The sequence below is a fragment of the Poecilia latipinna genome, unplaced genomic scaffold (assembly GCF_001443285.1).
Source record: "Poecilia latipinna isolate Pla-1442-1.1 unplaced genomic scaffold, P_latipinna-1.0 Scaffold990, whole genome shotgun sequence".
NCBI classification, from domain to species: domain Eukaryota; kingdom Metazoa; phylum Chordata; class Actinopteri; order Cyprinodontiformes; family Poeciliidae; genus Poecilia; species Poecilia latipinna.
In genome coordinates this window covers 298-14,543 of record NW_015113606.1, presented here as the reverse complement: position 1 = coordinate 14,543, position 14,246 = coordinate 298, and the positions used below count along the sequence as shown (strand labels likewise).

The 14,246-nt window shown below is 40.8% G+C and overlaps 1 protein-coding gene across 1 annotated transcript; it reads right to left on the bottom strand.

Annotated features, from left to right (window-relative positions):
• Window positions 1-622: 622 nt before the first annotated feature.
• On the bottom strand, window positions 623-13,948 carry crispld1b (cysteine-rich secretory protein LCCL domain containing 1b). Its single transcript, XM_015050448.1, has 15 exons — window positions 13,680-13,948; window positions 12,883-13,182; window positions 7,764-7,882; window positions 6,764-6,896; window positions 6,273-6,388; window positions 6,081-6,181; window positions 5,244-5,405; window positions 5,080-5,140; window positions 4,904-4,970; window positions 3,924-4,054; window positions 3,771-3,814; window positions 3,610-3,682; window positions 2,625-2,694; window positions 2,381-2,514; window positions 623-1,151 (listed from the first exon to the last, which is right to left on the bottom strand). The coding sequence occupies exons 2-15, from the start codon at window positions 13,159-13,161 to the stop codon at window positions 1,100-1,102; spliced, it is 1,542 nt and encodes a 513-aa protein (XP_014905934.1). The 5' UTR covers window positions 13,162-13,182; window positions 13,680-13,948; the 3' UTR covers window positions 623-1,099.
• Window positions 13,949-14,246: the final 298 nt, after the last annotated feature.

The following is a 14,246-nucleotide window of genomic DNA, read 5'->3' as shown; positions in this document are numbered from 1 at the left end:
TTTGGGCAGCCGGACAATGAATTCAAGCTCAAAGGTGTCGACTTTGGAGTGAGGTTTTCTTCCCTGCTTCTGGGCCATGTTGAAAGTAAGCTTGGCTCACTGCTGTTATCTTTAAGATGCTTCCTTTTCATCCGAAGGCAACACTTTGAGTCAGATGTTTGAGACTTGGAGACACCTGAGCGTTTCATCGGATTTAGGAAGGATTAGGGTTAGAGTTTCCTGAGTCCAGGCCAGGAAACGGACCAATTTAAAACTCAACTAAAGCTCTTCTAAAACAGAAGAGCGGTTGAACGTCCAGTCGGAAAACAATGCAACTTGCTAAGGATTCTTGTGGCCAAATAATAACGCGGAATCTGTGTATACATTAGATTTTGAACCAGTGGATTGGATTCTTGTTTGGAAGATTAACATTTCAAATAAATCTTTAACACCTCAAAGTTAATAGGTAATTCCTGCCAGTGATGATCAGAAATGCATAAACTGTGTCTAAGTTTCTAAAAGCAGTCCTACGCTATTGGAACTGTATGTGTTTCTGCACATTTTGATTATCTCAAACTTTAATTTTAGAAAGCTTGTGTAACAATGCTTCCTACTTTAATGCTAGTTGAGTCATTTTTTCCCCCTTATTTAGTTGCTGCATGTAGAAAAAAAACTTCAGGAGATCTGAAATGTTCTGACTAAAAGTAATATCAGGCTTTGACCTTAACGCCTAAAATTACATGCTGGAACGGCGTAGCTATCTGGTTGCGCAATAGTTATTTTTAAGTGTTAAGAAGCATGATGTCACGATATCACGGCAGCCACAAGCGCATTGTGGGCACACGTGTATTCTGCGGCTGACTCTGAAGGTTCAGACCAGAAGACTTTGAAAAACTATAATTCTAGAAAATCCTTCGCCACAGGCTGACTGGAAAGCAGATCACCGATGACCTAAGAAACAAGCGAATCCTTGAGGAAAAACACACGTAGGAACTTGGAAGTGTTTGAGTCAGACAAGTTGGGTTATTTACTCTGGGGGCAAAATTATCGGTTTTTGATTTCATGCTGGGTGGGCTTCTCAGATACGATCGCCGGTACTTTGTCCTTTCGGGGCTTTTCCTCAGATGACTGCAAAAACTCTGAAGGCTTTTCCTCCTGTGGGGTTCAGTAAGCTGAAAGAACATGAGTCAGAGAGTAAAAAAGACTTTCTGCTGAGACACATAACAACGTGAATGTTGCTTGAACAAAGTACGAATGTTGTGTCATTAATCAATGAATGCAACTGAAAACAGATGTGGAAAATGTAACTGATGGCCACTCAAAAAAGATTGACAATACCGTTCTTAGGTTTCTTTGTAACAGATTTGCCGGGATGCCAGTTCTGCTAAAGCTAAACATTTTTGCTCAATGTCTTTATTATTTATGAGTGTTGTCATAAAGCGTCATTCGGTAAATTATGACACTTTTAATACGTAGTAGACATTATTCAAAATGTCTTTGTTATGACAACTTGACATTAACCAGGAAATCATTACTGTTCAAACTTTACCTTTAATAACATAAAGTTAGCTAATTTTTAAAGTGCAATCAGTAATACTTTTATAACAAATTTATATCAGTAATGATTTCTTGGTTAATGTCAAGTTGTCATAACAAAGACATTTTGAATAATGTCAACTTTGTATTAAAAGTGTCATAATTTACCGAATGACGCTTTATGACAACACTCATAAATATTCATGAAGGCTTATTCATGTTCATGACAGGTGTTATGTCATGTTTATGTCAGTCTTATTCAACCCCCTTCAAATAAAGTGTTACCGAACTTTGTAAGTTTGTTCTAAATTTGTAAACTATCAGGAGTTTCTCTAGGTCTTGCTCTGATATTAAAAGTTCAAAGCTAAATGTTGATCTACAGTAATGAATACTCCACAATTTCTAAAAGTAATAAACTAAACAGTTTTCTGTTGTGGCATCACTGTGCAGAAAGGTTTCACAAGGCTTGTTGAGTCCCACAATTCAGCCCCCTTATGTCCTGCCTGAGTTCTTTTGAGTTTTCCCAGATGTCACACAAGGGAGCTTTGTGTGACACCTGTGCACACCTGTGTAACTCACAGGTGTGAGGTAGTTTAATGCAAAGTCATGTCACCAACATCTGGGGCTTCCAAGTTGTGGCACATTAATTGTGACGCATGTGAACTTCTGACGTTGCAGAAATAGTAATAGAAATCGATCTCACTATTCTGGCATTTACAAAACGGGAATAATAACAGTAACGGTACCTGGCGTGACCCAGCAAATGTTCAGTCTGATTTAATATCAGATGATGTGAAAGCATAAAAAAAGCTGTTAGCTTCATATCCCGTGCACGTGAGATCCGAGAGATCTGAAGATGATCTACCTCTCTGAGTTGATCCCGTTCTGGTAGCTGCCGCTGTACTGCCGCCGTGTGTCCACCGGCATCACATCAAGGTAGCCGCCTGACTCGCTCCGGATTACTCCTGCGTGGATGGCAGCTCTGCAGATGCTAGATTTCTTCACAACATATTATAAAGCAAATTATTTACCGTTCTGCAAAAGGTGAAAAAAAAATAAAAATAAAACAAAAACAAAGAACAGGAGTTATTAATGATGGAAACACTTACGTCTGTGTAGTACTTTGTTCCGATGACTCGAGCTCGACTGTCATGCAAACAGTTCTTGGGGCAATACAACCTGGAAAAAGGTAAAGTCGTTGGATATTTCCTGATGTTTTTTCAAGTAGCAGCAAGAAAGTAGAGTGAGTGAATTAATAATCAGATATGTAAAAAGTCGCACTTTTTTTCCCCATGTCTATTTTGTTTTCCTTTTCCCATTCTCCAGATGGGAAAGGGGGGAAACGAAAAGGATGCTGATTTCTCCATGGTAGTTCCATAGCAAACCTCAACTCTGACAATTTGGCTGTTGCCGTTGTAGTCCCACGTCAAAGAATGTGATGAAAGATTCAGGGGTTTTTTTTGTAAACCCATAGACAGTACTCATGAAGTCTGAGCTTAATTGCGTCTCTTTCCTGAACCGAGCTATTGCTGCCCTTAGATCCTCGTGGTTTTTCCTTCCAGTAGAAGTTAGTGCTGTCCCAGTGTTTCAAATTTGTGTCTTTCTAGAACAAAAATTGTGACTCTGTCTGCTCTTTATTTTCCTTCCCAATAAAGATTGTCGTTCATTGTTTCTGTGTCCTCCTGATCTGATAAGTGAGAGCGGCTCCTCCACTCTGTCCTCACATGGTAAGGATGCTAAGGATGAGGGATTGCTGCGAGGTCAATTACTCTGTAATCCGCCACCACCAACTATTTTCTTTTTAGATATTTGGAACTGTCCCCTGGAATAGACTGCATGTAATGTCATTTTATTTTGACTTTATGATTGGATTATATCGCATTGAATTGGACTGATTTGAGTTCAACTCTATGTAACTGAACCTGTTACGTCATTTAAAGTGCCTTGGGATGGCATCTTTTTTTTTTTAAAAATGGGAGCAATATAAATATATTTTATTGTAAACAAGACCTCTGCCAGTGAGAAACTGATGCATTTGATTACAACATGACTAGAAAACAACATGTGATTAATATAAGAGTCTCTGAGTCGTACCTGGGACAGTGTCGAACGGGTTTCTTGAAAGGACAGAAATGTGCCACTGTTGTATCGCATCTTATTGCTTTTACTGGAAAACAAAGCAGATGCAGCTAAAAGTTGTTCCGCAGTATGTTCTTATGCAAATAACAGCAAAAAGAAAAAGAAATAATTCTTACCAGGTACTGATTCCACTTTGAAGGAATTGGCACTTCTATTTTTCCTGCAAAGATGATTAAAGGGTAGTGACCTGGATGATGTATGGTACTTAAACAAATGCAGGGTAAGAAACTTCGTAGATGTCCATGCGGGCACGACGTTAAATTTCTTACCCAATGGACTGGACGCCGTTCTTGTATGATTTGGTGAATAGTTGTTTTCTACCCAGTCGGGTCACATCCAGCCATCCCCCGTCATTGTCAATGACCCCAGAGTGCAGCCCAGCTCCACACACACTGGATTGCTGAAAGATGAGTCAAAGTCTATCTCAGTCTTTACAAACGAGGCGTTACGACATACAGTAATGGTGTTGGTGGTTGTCTCTCAGTGAAACTTCACAGTTTTTGTTGGGATTCTGGTAAAAGACTCTTTTCTCATCTTTTGGCATAAATGTAAGTTAAATGATCCCAGAAGATAAAGCTAATGAGACCACAGTGTACTTCTAGCAGCCTAAAGTAGAATTTCAAACGTATCCTCGCAGTTTATATAAGAGATATTTTAGGAATCTCTCAACTCTGATATTGTTTCCCTTATGTAGTCGTTTCCAAAGAATTAAATTATAATTTACAGAGGGAATGTATTCTGGAGGCGGTGTACCACCAATGTTCTTCCTGTGTGAAACACATGCTGAAAATGCAACATATATATTGTTTCTCAGAGTATCTGTTTAGCAACAAAAGTAAAAATAATTAAAATACTAGTCTCTACTTTTTTACTTTTAACACACTTTACTGTTACAGCAGTTACTGTGAGAGGAAAAGCGCTTTCACATTCTCTTCTTAGTACATGTTTCACACACAAAGACCACTGGTGGCAAGCCGCCTCTCACGTCCATATCCTGTGCATATAATCATCAGTAAACTGCTGTGACATATTGGAGATTATTTCTGAACAGCAGAGGTTGGCTTTAGTGTTGGCCCCTCACACAACCTGCTGACTTCAGCTTCTGGGAACCAATTCATCTGGATTTACCTTCTTAGATTTGAAGACACCAACAGGGTCATCTACTGTACGTAAGGTCAACTGGTTACAACCTTTCGACAGAACTTCTTTCCAAAAGACACGAACTGTCTCCGTTTAAGTGATCACTTACCATGTCGTAGTAAGAAGTCCCAACTACTTTTCCAGGTCGCTCAAAGCAACCAGGTGGGCATTCATATCTGTGGACAGAGGCTGCATGTGGGTCAACAGTCCCGCAGCACCAATGTTACGCAAACGTGGCAAAACGGTTCCGGTGTGCGCACTGAATTGTTTCAGCTGACGTTTTACCTGTTGCAGGTTGTTCCCTTGCACTGATCTCTCAGCTTGGTCTCACACTCAACCTGTTGGGCTTGTGAGACAACAAAGAATCACTTTAGCTGGAGTCAAAACGCTTTAAGAAATGAATACAGACGTATCGGTAAAGAAGGTTTATTAAAGAGGGACGTGCATACACATCTGCTCTGTACTGGCAACTTGGTTTCCCTCCGTGTTTTCATTCAGTGATGGGTCTGGTGTTCGGACCCTTGGCTGGGGCTCTCTGTCTCTTACTGGTTCTGGTTCAATGTAGTTGTTTTCCTCCGTTTCAGGAGCTGGATGCCGTTCGACGCCACCGTCTAGAAACAACGCGACGTCCTATCATTCAAGTGTTGTGTTTCAACATCTTATAACATTTTCTTTAATGGTTGAAGTTGCATCGAGTGACAGTTTTCAGAAATGAGAATAAAAAGATTAACCTGCTTAAATAAAAGTATTTCGAGGTCACAACTGCTTCAAAATTGCATTACAAGGTGAAACGACCTACTGGGTCAGAAAATGCATTGCCCTTTGGCAGAGTTGGGTAGTAGCTAGTTAGATGTATTCAATTATATTTACATGAGTAACTTTTTGGAAATAAAATACTTTTAGGAGTATTTTTACTACACTGTGCTTTTTACTTTTACTTAAGTAATGTTATTATGAAGTATCTTATTTGAGTAAAATTGAAAGAAATGGATCCTGAAAAATTTTCTGATTTTATCATTAAAACACCAAAATTTCCACTTAAGTGTACTATTTTGGTCCATCTGATGATGTAGTTTTTAAATATTAAATGATTGAAAATTTGATTAGTTACTCAGTACTTGAGTAGACTTTTTACCAAATACTTTTTTACTCTTACTTGAGCAGTTTCTTGGACGGCTACTTTTTACATCTTTGTGAATAAGATGTTGTAATTGAGTACAATTTCTGGGTACTCTACCCACCTCTGCCCTGAGGTGATCGTCTACCAGTACAAAAATCTGCCCTACCTTTGTAGCACAAGTTGTTTCGGCAGCCTCCACCATAGCTGGCTGGACAGGCAGAACAAGGTGTGCCGTATTTGTACGGCGCATGACCCCACCAGTTTCCCCTGAGAAAACAACATTTGCATATTTTCTGTCAAACTATGAAAACAGCCAAAACCACTTCTGCGATCAATTGCACTTTGTCCACGGACTCACGGAGGGGAGTAGTTGCAGACAAGATAAACTGCTTTGGTCCAGATCATTCCCCAAACATTCATGTTGTAACACGTGTTGATGGCGCAGCCAATGCGATTGCTGGTGGCCCACACCAGCTGAAAAGGAAGATGTTTAAACGTTACAAGCTGCTTGAAGGTGAACTAAACACACTGAACACCTCCGTTGTCACACTTAGAATTCTCATTTCACTCAATCAGCCTTTCGCACACTTAGAAAATCAAACACCAACACGCACATTAGTAGACCACTGGGCTTTAAATGTATTTCACTAGTGATGGAAGAGATTTAAAGATGTCGCACAATTAAAGAATGATGTCTATGTCTTATGACAAGCTTTTGAACTCAGTCTGTTTTAGACGAGCTTTGGTCAGTTAAGATCATCTCCTAATCACGGAATCAACAACTTGATCAAAAATAAGATCGACAAGTACTCGTTTAGCTTCTGAGAAAAGTGACATGATGATTCCTACCTGAGTGTAGTGCGTGCAAACCGGCCCAGAACATCTGAACGGACAGTGTGGATTACACTCCTGGGAGTACGGGTAGCTGTAGTACCTCACCTCATCATACCAGGCCTGCACGTGGTAGGTCGGGGGTCTGTCTCTAAAGTTCAAGAATTATGCATTTTTAAACATAAAGACTGTCACCAATAAGAACTACAATATATATATAATCAAGTATTTTATCTTCATATGCGGTTGATTTCTATGAGGTAGGGAAAAGAAACAGAAAACATTGTTATGAACAGACCATTTGAATACAATTCAGTGTTTATGAAACCTCTTGATATTTCGTTTCCCAGCAAATATATCAGTCTGCCAAATGTGCCACAAAACTGAAGAAGATTGAGATGGGTTTTTTGAAGATCAGGTTTTATTTAAACGATACTATCACAGAGGATATACCTCCTTGTCAGAACTCTTTTAGTATCCACCGCTGAATGAAATCATGCAGATTTCATCTACAAAGATATGTTATTATTATTATTATCATTATTATTATTTGTTGCAGTCAGGTACGATGCAAGGTACGATGATGTGACAGCACCAGTGCAACACGTCCGAGTTGTGAAATTTTCTCACTGCTAAATATTGCCGGGGGAAGAGAAGGTGGAACCGATTGGGGCAGCAACTCAGCCACGACGTGAAGGCCAAATCATGGATCACCAACTAAAAGAACTGATCCAGCTCTACAAAAGATAAGCTTTAGTTTTACGTAGGCAGCTACTGAAGGCACCAGTCAAATTGCAACATCATTTCTCAATGTGTGCTTCCCCCCTCCATCCCCTCTCACAATAAATAACATTTATTAAATAACTTTTCAAAAGTGTGCTGCGATCGCAGTAGAAAAGTGATTTACTTTGAAACTTTCTACACCAATACCGAAGTATCATTCCACTCTGAGTGAAGATATCAGTCCTGCAACATCCGCAGTTGAAACAAACTTTAAAAAGTATTGCTTCATACACACCTGCCCCAGTGCGTTCCCAGGTTCTGGCCTATTTGTGTCAGCATGTGGCTCGGCCCGTGCTCCCATCGGCAGGCGTGCGCCCAGTTCTCTGCGCTCCTCTCCAACTCGTAATCCCATAACTGGAAAACAAAAGCACACATGAACACACAGATCGGTGGACGACGTTCATGGAGGTGGGGAAAAAAAATTCTATTTTCACAAGAAAAGGTAAACTCAGGTCAGCATCAGCCCCCAGCAAGGAGCTGGGAGCGTCAGCTTGCTGCTGCTGGGAGAAAGTTTGATCTGGGGGAAAAAAAAAAAAAAAATGTGGTCATCCAGGGGAACCTCAAACTCCCTGCTGATTTAAGTTGGCTAATTGGCCACTTACCGTACTTGTGGATGTAAGTGCCACACATAACTTGTTTGAACATTTCATCATTCTGTACAAGGACACCGAACCAACGTAGGTTCTACCAAAACCAGCTTGGCTCTAGCCGTACATGAGGCAGGCTGAACCCGAAGGAGGAATCCGCTCTTTACTCTCAGTTCAAAGGCCCTTTTTTTTTTTTTTTTGCGACTTTAACACCAGGCAGTAAGAGCTAGGCCTCTCCTCGTCAACACACACGTCCGCCTCCCTTCACACAGACACGTACATGCGAGACCACCACATCAGCTTGCAGCTGTGTGCTACTATTCGGTGTGGTTGTTTCATAGCTTGTTTCCAGTAACTGATCTTAAAAAAAAAAAAGAAAAAAAAAAAACAAGCAACACAGAAAGTCTCTGTTTTTGCTACTTGATGCCATCTTAAATGTAAGAACCGAACAAAACAGAGGTGAATTCAGGCCAACATACCTGAATGGAGTTCACTCACATCTTGTTCTGAAGCAAACAGAAAAAAAAGAAAAAACAAAAAACAAAATAGACTGTGCATAGGGGGTTGGGTAATTTAAATGCCATGGTGAAATTAATGTACTGTTGACTTGGGGAGGGCAAAGAATAGATGCAGTGTGCACTGTTGTTGGCCTGCCATTTAGCTGCATTATGCCTATCTTGTGTCAACAGTAATAGGATAATGCTTAACTGTGGACCACCATAATGCTTACCATATGCTCCGCATAAAGCTAACGCACCGGTGCCAAAGTTTATGAAGGGAGACCTGATGCCCTTTACCCCTTTTATTCTGGTACAAAAAGATGCCTAAAACAATAAAGTTAGGTTAAGATTGATACTGATTGTTCAAAATCAAACAAAACATGCCTCTCATTTTCATTTGTTCCTCCCAATCTTACTTTTTCTATTACAATTAATGACTTTGACGCTTTGGGTTGCCTGCTACATAGACGATGATCACAAGTTGACGTCTAAATCTATCCCTTGTGTTATTAAGGTTTCGTGAAGGTTTTTAATTCACCAGTCCTTTCCAATAAACCTCTGAGGACGTACTAGAACGCCTAGATTTGAACTGCAGAACATATTAATGCTGCGTCTATCCGTTGCCTCTTCCGCTGTCTCGTAGACCATCGCATTGTCTTCCTTCGCTACGTCCATGACATAGCAAGTTGCCAGATGTGGAGTTGCCTGGCAGCTCCCATGTCCAACATCCTCTATTCTTATCTATCTTTTGTCAAAACCATCTCAGCCTTCCCTCTCTGTTCCTCTGATCTCGTCCACGCTGGTCGCGCCCAATGAAAATTTCTGCGTCTTCTACTCTGTCTGGTTATGCCACGCCGTTCAAAATTATGACCCAGAAGGAAGCTCTCCGCAGTTAACTTACTTTGATCAGGGATCATTACTGATCACATTTTGGGGGCAGTCAGTAAATCCTGACTGCCCCCAAAATGTGAAAGAGAATCAAAAATAGAATTTACTGCAATATAAAATCTCTCCTACATGCAATTAAACAAAATCGTATATGCGGTTTTGGCGTTATGTACTTACATGGATATTAAAAATGGACTAACTACCAAGTGAAGAAAACCGGTAGAAAATGGTGTGCTTACCTTTACGAAACAGAGGTAAGTGGAAACAATATGACACGGCATATGATGTACCTCTTTCACTTGATTGCGTATTTATCTTTCATTTTATGTTTCTAGAGGACATAATGTCATCAGAAAAACACGGTTTTGTCACCACATAAACCTGCCAGAGCTACGTATGTCTTAGAGTTTATTTGTATGTCTACTCAGATGAACTTACTCTCAGAGTGAAGCTATTCACAGCTTGCAAACTCAATTGGTTGCACTGAATTTCATTCATTCATGCCAAAGTAAATCATGTTCTTTCTACTGTACTGTTTCACACTGATCTCTCTTTCACATAAAGGATATGATACTTTTCTGAGGCACTGTGCTTGCAGCACAGCTGGTACTGTACGTTCTTTTTATTTTTTTACACTTAAACAGTGTTTCTTTTAACTCTACTGGCAGATTAAGAGCTCAATGAACCTCGTTCATTTGAAGAACTGGAAACCCCAAATCTGCCCTCACTCCCTAGTTATTAATCATTGCTACTTACGAAAAAAATAATAATTAAAATGAAGCCTTAGCCGCGCCAACTTTACTGCAGTTTCTAACGTTCCCTGGCAGCTCAGTGTGTTCTTCTTGTCAGTCTTATTCTTCCAACTCAGTTATCCAGCTTAGGAGAAAATCGACTCCACAAATCCTCCCACTGAGAGGTTCGCGGAAAGTGACCGATTCATCTTCGCTTCCCAAGGAACAGAACTTTTCGAAATGCAGACGTGCGTCCAACTACAAACGTCAATGTAAAAATTAGTAGGAGGACAAGAATAAAATCTAGATGAATATAATAAATCATGCTTTGCTTAAGTATTTCTCTGTCTATCTAGTTAGTTTTTCCTCAAGGTAGCATCTTAAAAGGTTGCGATGATGGACATTTTTGATTGTTATTGACTTATCAAGAGAGTCTGCTGAGGGAACTGGCATGACTCGGCCCAATAAAACAACTTCCCCGGGCATCTTTTCGCGTGCGAGTTGAGAAACTGGCGAGTTGGCTCTAATCTGGCCCCACGCCAGTGAAGTCTACCCCGTTTGAAACAAGCTCCCCAATGTTACGTCCAAAATTAGAGGCATCGGGGGGATCAGAGAAAACACAGCATTGGTTTGAGTGAGTTGTGATGGATAGGGAGAAATGTGGCCCGGGGATTAGAGAGAAAGCAAGAAACGGTGAAGAAATGCGTGCAGAATAGCCAGTGAGTGAGGCAGAAGATTGAGCAAGTAAAGCATAAAAAAAAAAAAAGTCAACATGGAGAGAAATGGAATGATGGAGTGAGGGTAGGCAGGGCAGGAAGTGGAGGCCGATGGGCAGGGTGGTTGAGGTGGAGGACAGGACAACACTGTGGGGGTGAAAGCTGGACCTGGGCCAGGGTCAGTGAGGGCGTCCAAGAAGGAGGCATGACTTAGGGGCGAGCCAGACAGTAGCTCAGGCTTGCAGAGCTCAGTTTCATTATTCCCAGCTCTGTACAGTCAGGAAACTACTTTGTTCTCAGGATGCTTTCTCACTGAAACCCGACTTGGGCTTCCGTAGATACCCTTCAACCAATTGGTATAAGTCTAAATTAGACTGTCTGACATTACATGTAATATCAGATCGTATTTAACTGTATTTGCATGATTTATCTTTAGAGTAGTGGTCCAGTTGGTAGTACTGTTGAAGAAGATCCAAGAAGATCCTTGGTTCAAATCTCTCTGCATGGAGCTTGCATGTCCTTCCTGTGCATGCGTGGGTTCTCTCAGGGTACTCCAGCTTCCTGCCGCAGTCCTAAACCATGACCGTAAGATTAATTGGTCTCTCTAAATTGTGTGGGTAAAGTGTCTTGGGATTACCTACATTGTGAATTGTTGCTATTTAAGTAGATTTAAACTGAAACTAATTAAATTTAGTATACAGTCGATGCAGCTAATTGATTTTAAGTGCCTCATATTTTGTAAAAAAAAAAAAAAACAACAACAACAAAACAAAACAAACAAACAAAAAAAGTATTTGGTTGACTCAAATATATATGAATGTATATTGGACATTAAATATTTTTTTATATTAATATCTCCAACAGTGGAGAGTGGCAGTACCTCTAAAGCCTCTTTGGCCCAAAACACATCAACACCTTTATGCGTGGTTATGTTATGCAGTATTACACAATGTAAATAGGACAAAAGCCATGATGTGTTTTGGTTGTGAGTTCATATTCAGAAAAATCAACATGAATATCCCATGATTCCCTCTAACTCTCACCGCAAAATCCAATAAGGGTCCCTTAAAATGTACAAAAAAAGTCTTGCACATAAGCATTGTACAAACATTTAGGGAACATGTTGCTTGGTTGCTTATATGGTACCAAATAACTAACAACTCTAAAGCTCCTGTTAGTGCTAAACTAAAAGTCTATTTCACAGTTTTTTGATGAGTCTGGGATGCATTTGATTGTGTCTCACTTTCAGTCTTATTATTAGTTCTACACTGAGCAGAACGTTTTTAAAAGATAAAAAATATATGAAGACCGGGTATTTTTAATGTTTTTTTTTTTTACCAGTAGTAAAACCTGAACTGGGTTTCTCGACATTGATTATAGATTATTTCGAATGTTGCAGTTTGTGAAACCTTTCTTCAACTTTACTTGTGAAGGCAGCAGTTTTTCATTGGATTGTGCCCTTCTTCCTCAACTTAACCAAATATTTTGAGCTTCAGAGACAGAATTGCAGTTCAATCCTCCACAAAGCACTCAATCAACCGAGGGGTAGCAACTCAACATAACCAGAGGCGTCAACTTCCCATTGACTGAGCATGCATAAAAGCAACAGAGAACATGTTCAGGAAGCAACTGAAAGTGAATGTCATTTTTAATCAGTTTTACGCTTGCGCTCCCCGACCAAACCTTCTTCACCACCTCAGTGTTTCGGTCTTCCACTCAGGACTTAAGTACCAACTCAAGCTTGGTGAAACAAATACAAATCTTCTGATAGCTGTAGCAAGGATCCTTTACAAACAATGAATTAAAAGTCAGAAAACACCAGTATCCACATTGTGACTTGACAAAAAGTTTTTTTTTTCTTTCCAAATGATCATTCTTTTATGTAATTAGGTTGAGAAACATCACAGCACAGACGGCTTGCTCTAAATTTACCATGTACTCCATGTTGGAGGCCGGAGGGTAGACCTGTCCCCGCAGCTTGTTGTGCAGGTCGAGGATCAGGTGCTTGTCTTCCTCGCTGATGGCCCTCTTCCCTCTCGACCTCGCCCTCCACCACTCCCCGTCCTTGCCCTTGTACTTGTCCAGGATCGAGTCGAGCCGAGTGGAGTTTGAGAGGAACACGGCCACGGCGCTCTGACTCAGGCAGAGCATCAGGCAGAGCATCAGGCCGGCTGCCCTGACCCAGCAAGACAAGGGGAGAGACCTCCTCATGACGAAGGACGTTTGTTTTCACTGCACAACACAGGAAGTTGGTTTTAATTTAGCTTTTAGGCATTCTTACCAATCAGCTCGATTTCATCTGACGTCAAACCTTGCATTTTTCTCCACACATTTTTTTTTTTTTTTTAATAAAACTGATATCTACTCTCATGCCTGAAGCAGCTTAATAAAAACAGTATCGTCTTGAATTTACTCTTGGCCCCACTTTAATAATTCCTTAAGTAGGAGGGAGAAAACTTCAAAACAGTGAGACTAATACACCTTTCAGCGCTCTGAGTGCATCTGCAGGTCACTGCATCAGTACACACACTAGGACCAGTGTAAACACAGCGTTCACACGACATGTTATACAGCAAAGCCTCACTGCGCATGCTTACTTAAATAAAGATTGAGAAAAACCTTACTAGGTAGCAAATATTATTATTATTATTATTATTATTATTATTATTATTATTATTACGCCTAAATGGAATTAGCAACCAAAGCAAAAAGCATAATCTTATACTCACAAGCAGCAAGAAGTATTTCTTCGTCCTAAAGTGTTCTTGATTTTCTGCCTGATTTAACCCTCCAGATGCGGAACCGTCGTGAGATCAGCGCGGACTGACAGAGAGCACTTAAATCCATCCATCAGACATGATGAGCTCAGACAGCCGGGGTCTCTTTCAAGCTCCACATCCACGCCGCAGCAGGACAGAGAGCCGCTGACTGTCTGTCGGTACCTGCTGAATTCCTCAGGTCTCTCAGGACGCCGCAGGCTGAGCGGGATCGCCGCTCATTTTTGCACTTATATACAAATTTGCGCTTAGCAACGCGGGCGCGAGGCTTCGGCCGCGCCCCCTGACAACGCGCGCTCTCCCCCTTTTCGGGGTGCACGCGCGTGCGCACCGACACAAACACGCACGCACACACGCACACACACACACACAGGCCGATGGTGAGCAGTCTGAGAGTCCCGGTTTATCTATCTACAGGTTCCCACTAGAAGTGACGTGTTGAGAGTAAGTGAATGATGCCTTTTTCATACTGCGAGCTTTGCTGGTTCAAGGCATTTAGTTTTGACAGGTAGACAAAAT

Excerpts from the sequence above, each read along its gene's own strand:
- crispld1b (XM_015050448.1), bottom strand. The coding sequence starts at position 13,161 with ATGAGGAGGTCTCTCCCCTTGTCTTGCTGGGTCAGGGCAGCCGGCCTG. Across the intron at positions 6,389-6,763 it reads TTTGCACGCACTACACTCAG|CTGGTGTGGGCCACCAGCAA; the intron begins GTAGGAATCATC and ends CTTCCTTTTCAG. Across the intron at positions 3,683-3,770 it reads CAAAGTGGAATCAGTACCTG|TAAAAGCAATAAGATGCGAT; the intron begins GTAAGAATTATT and ends TTTGTTTTCCAG.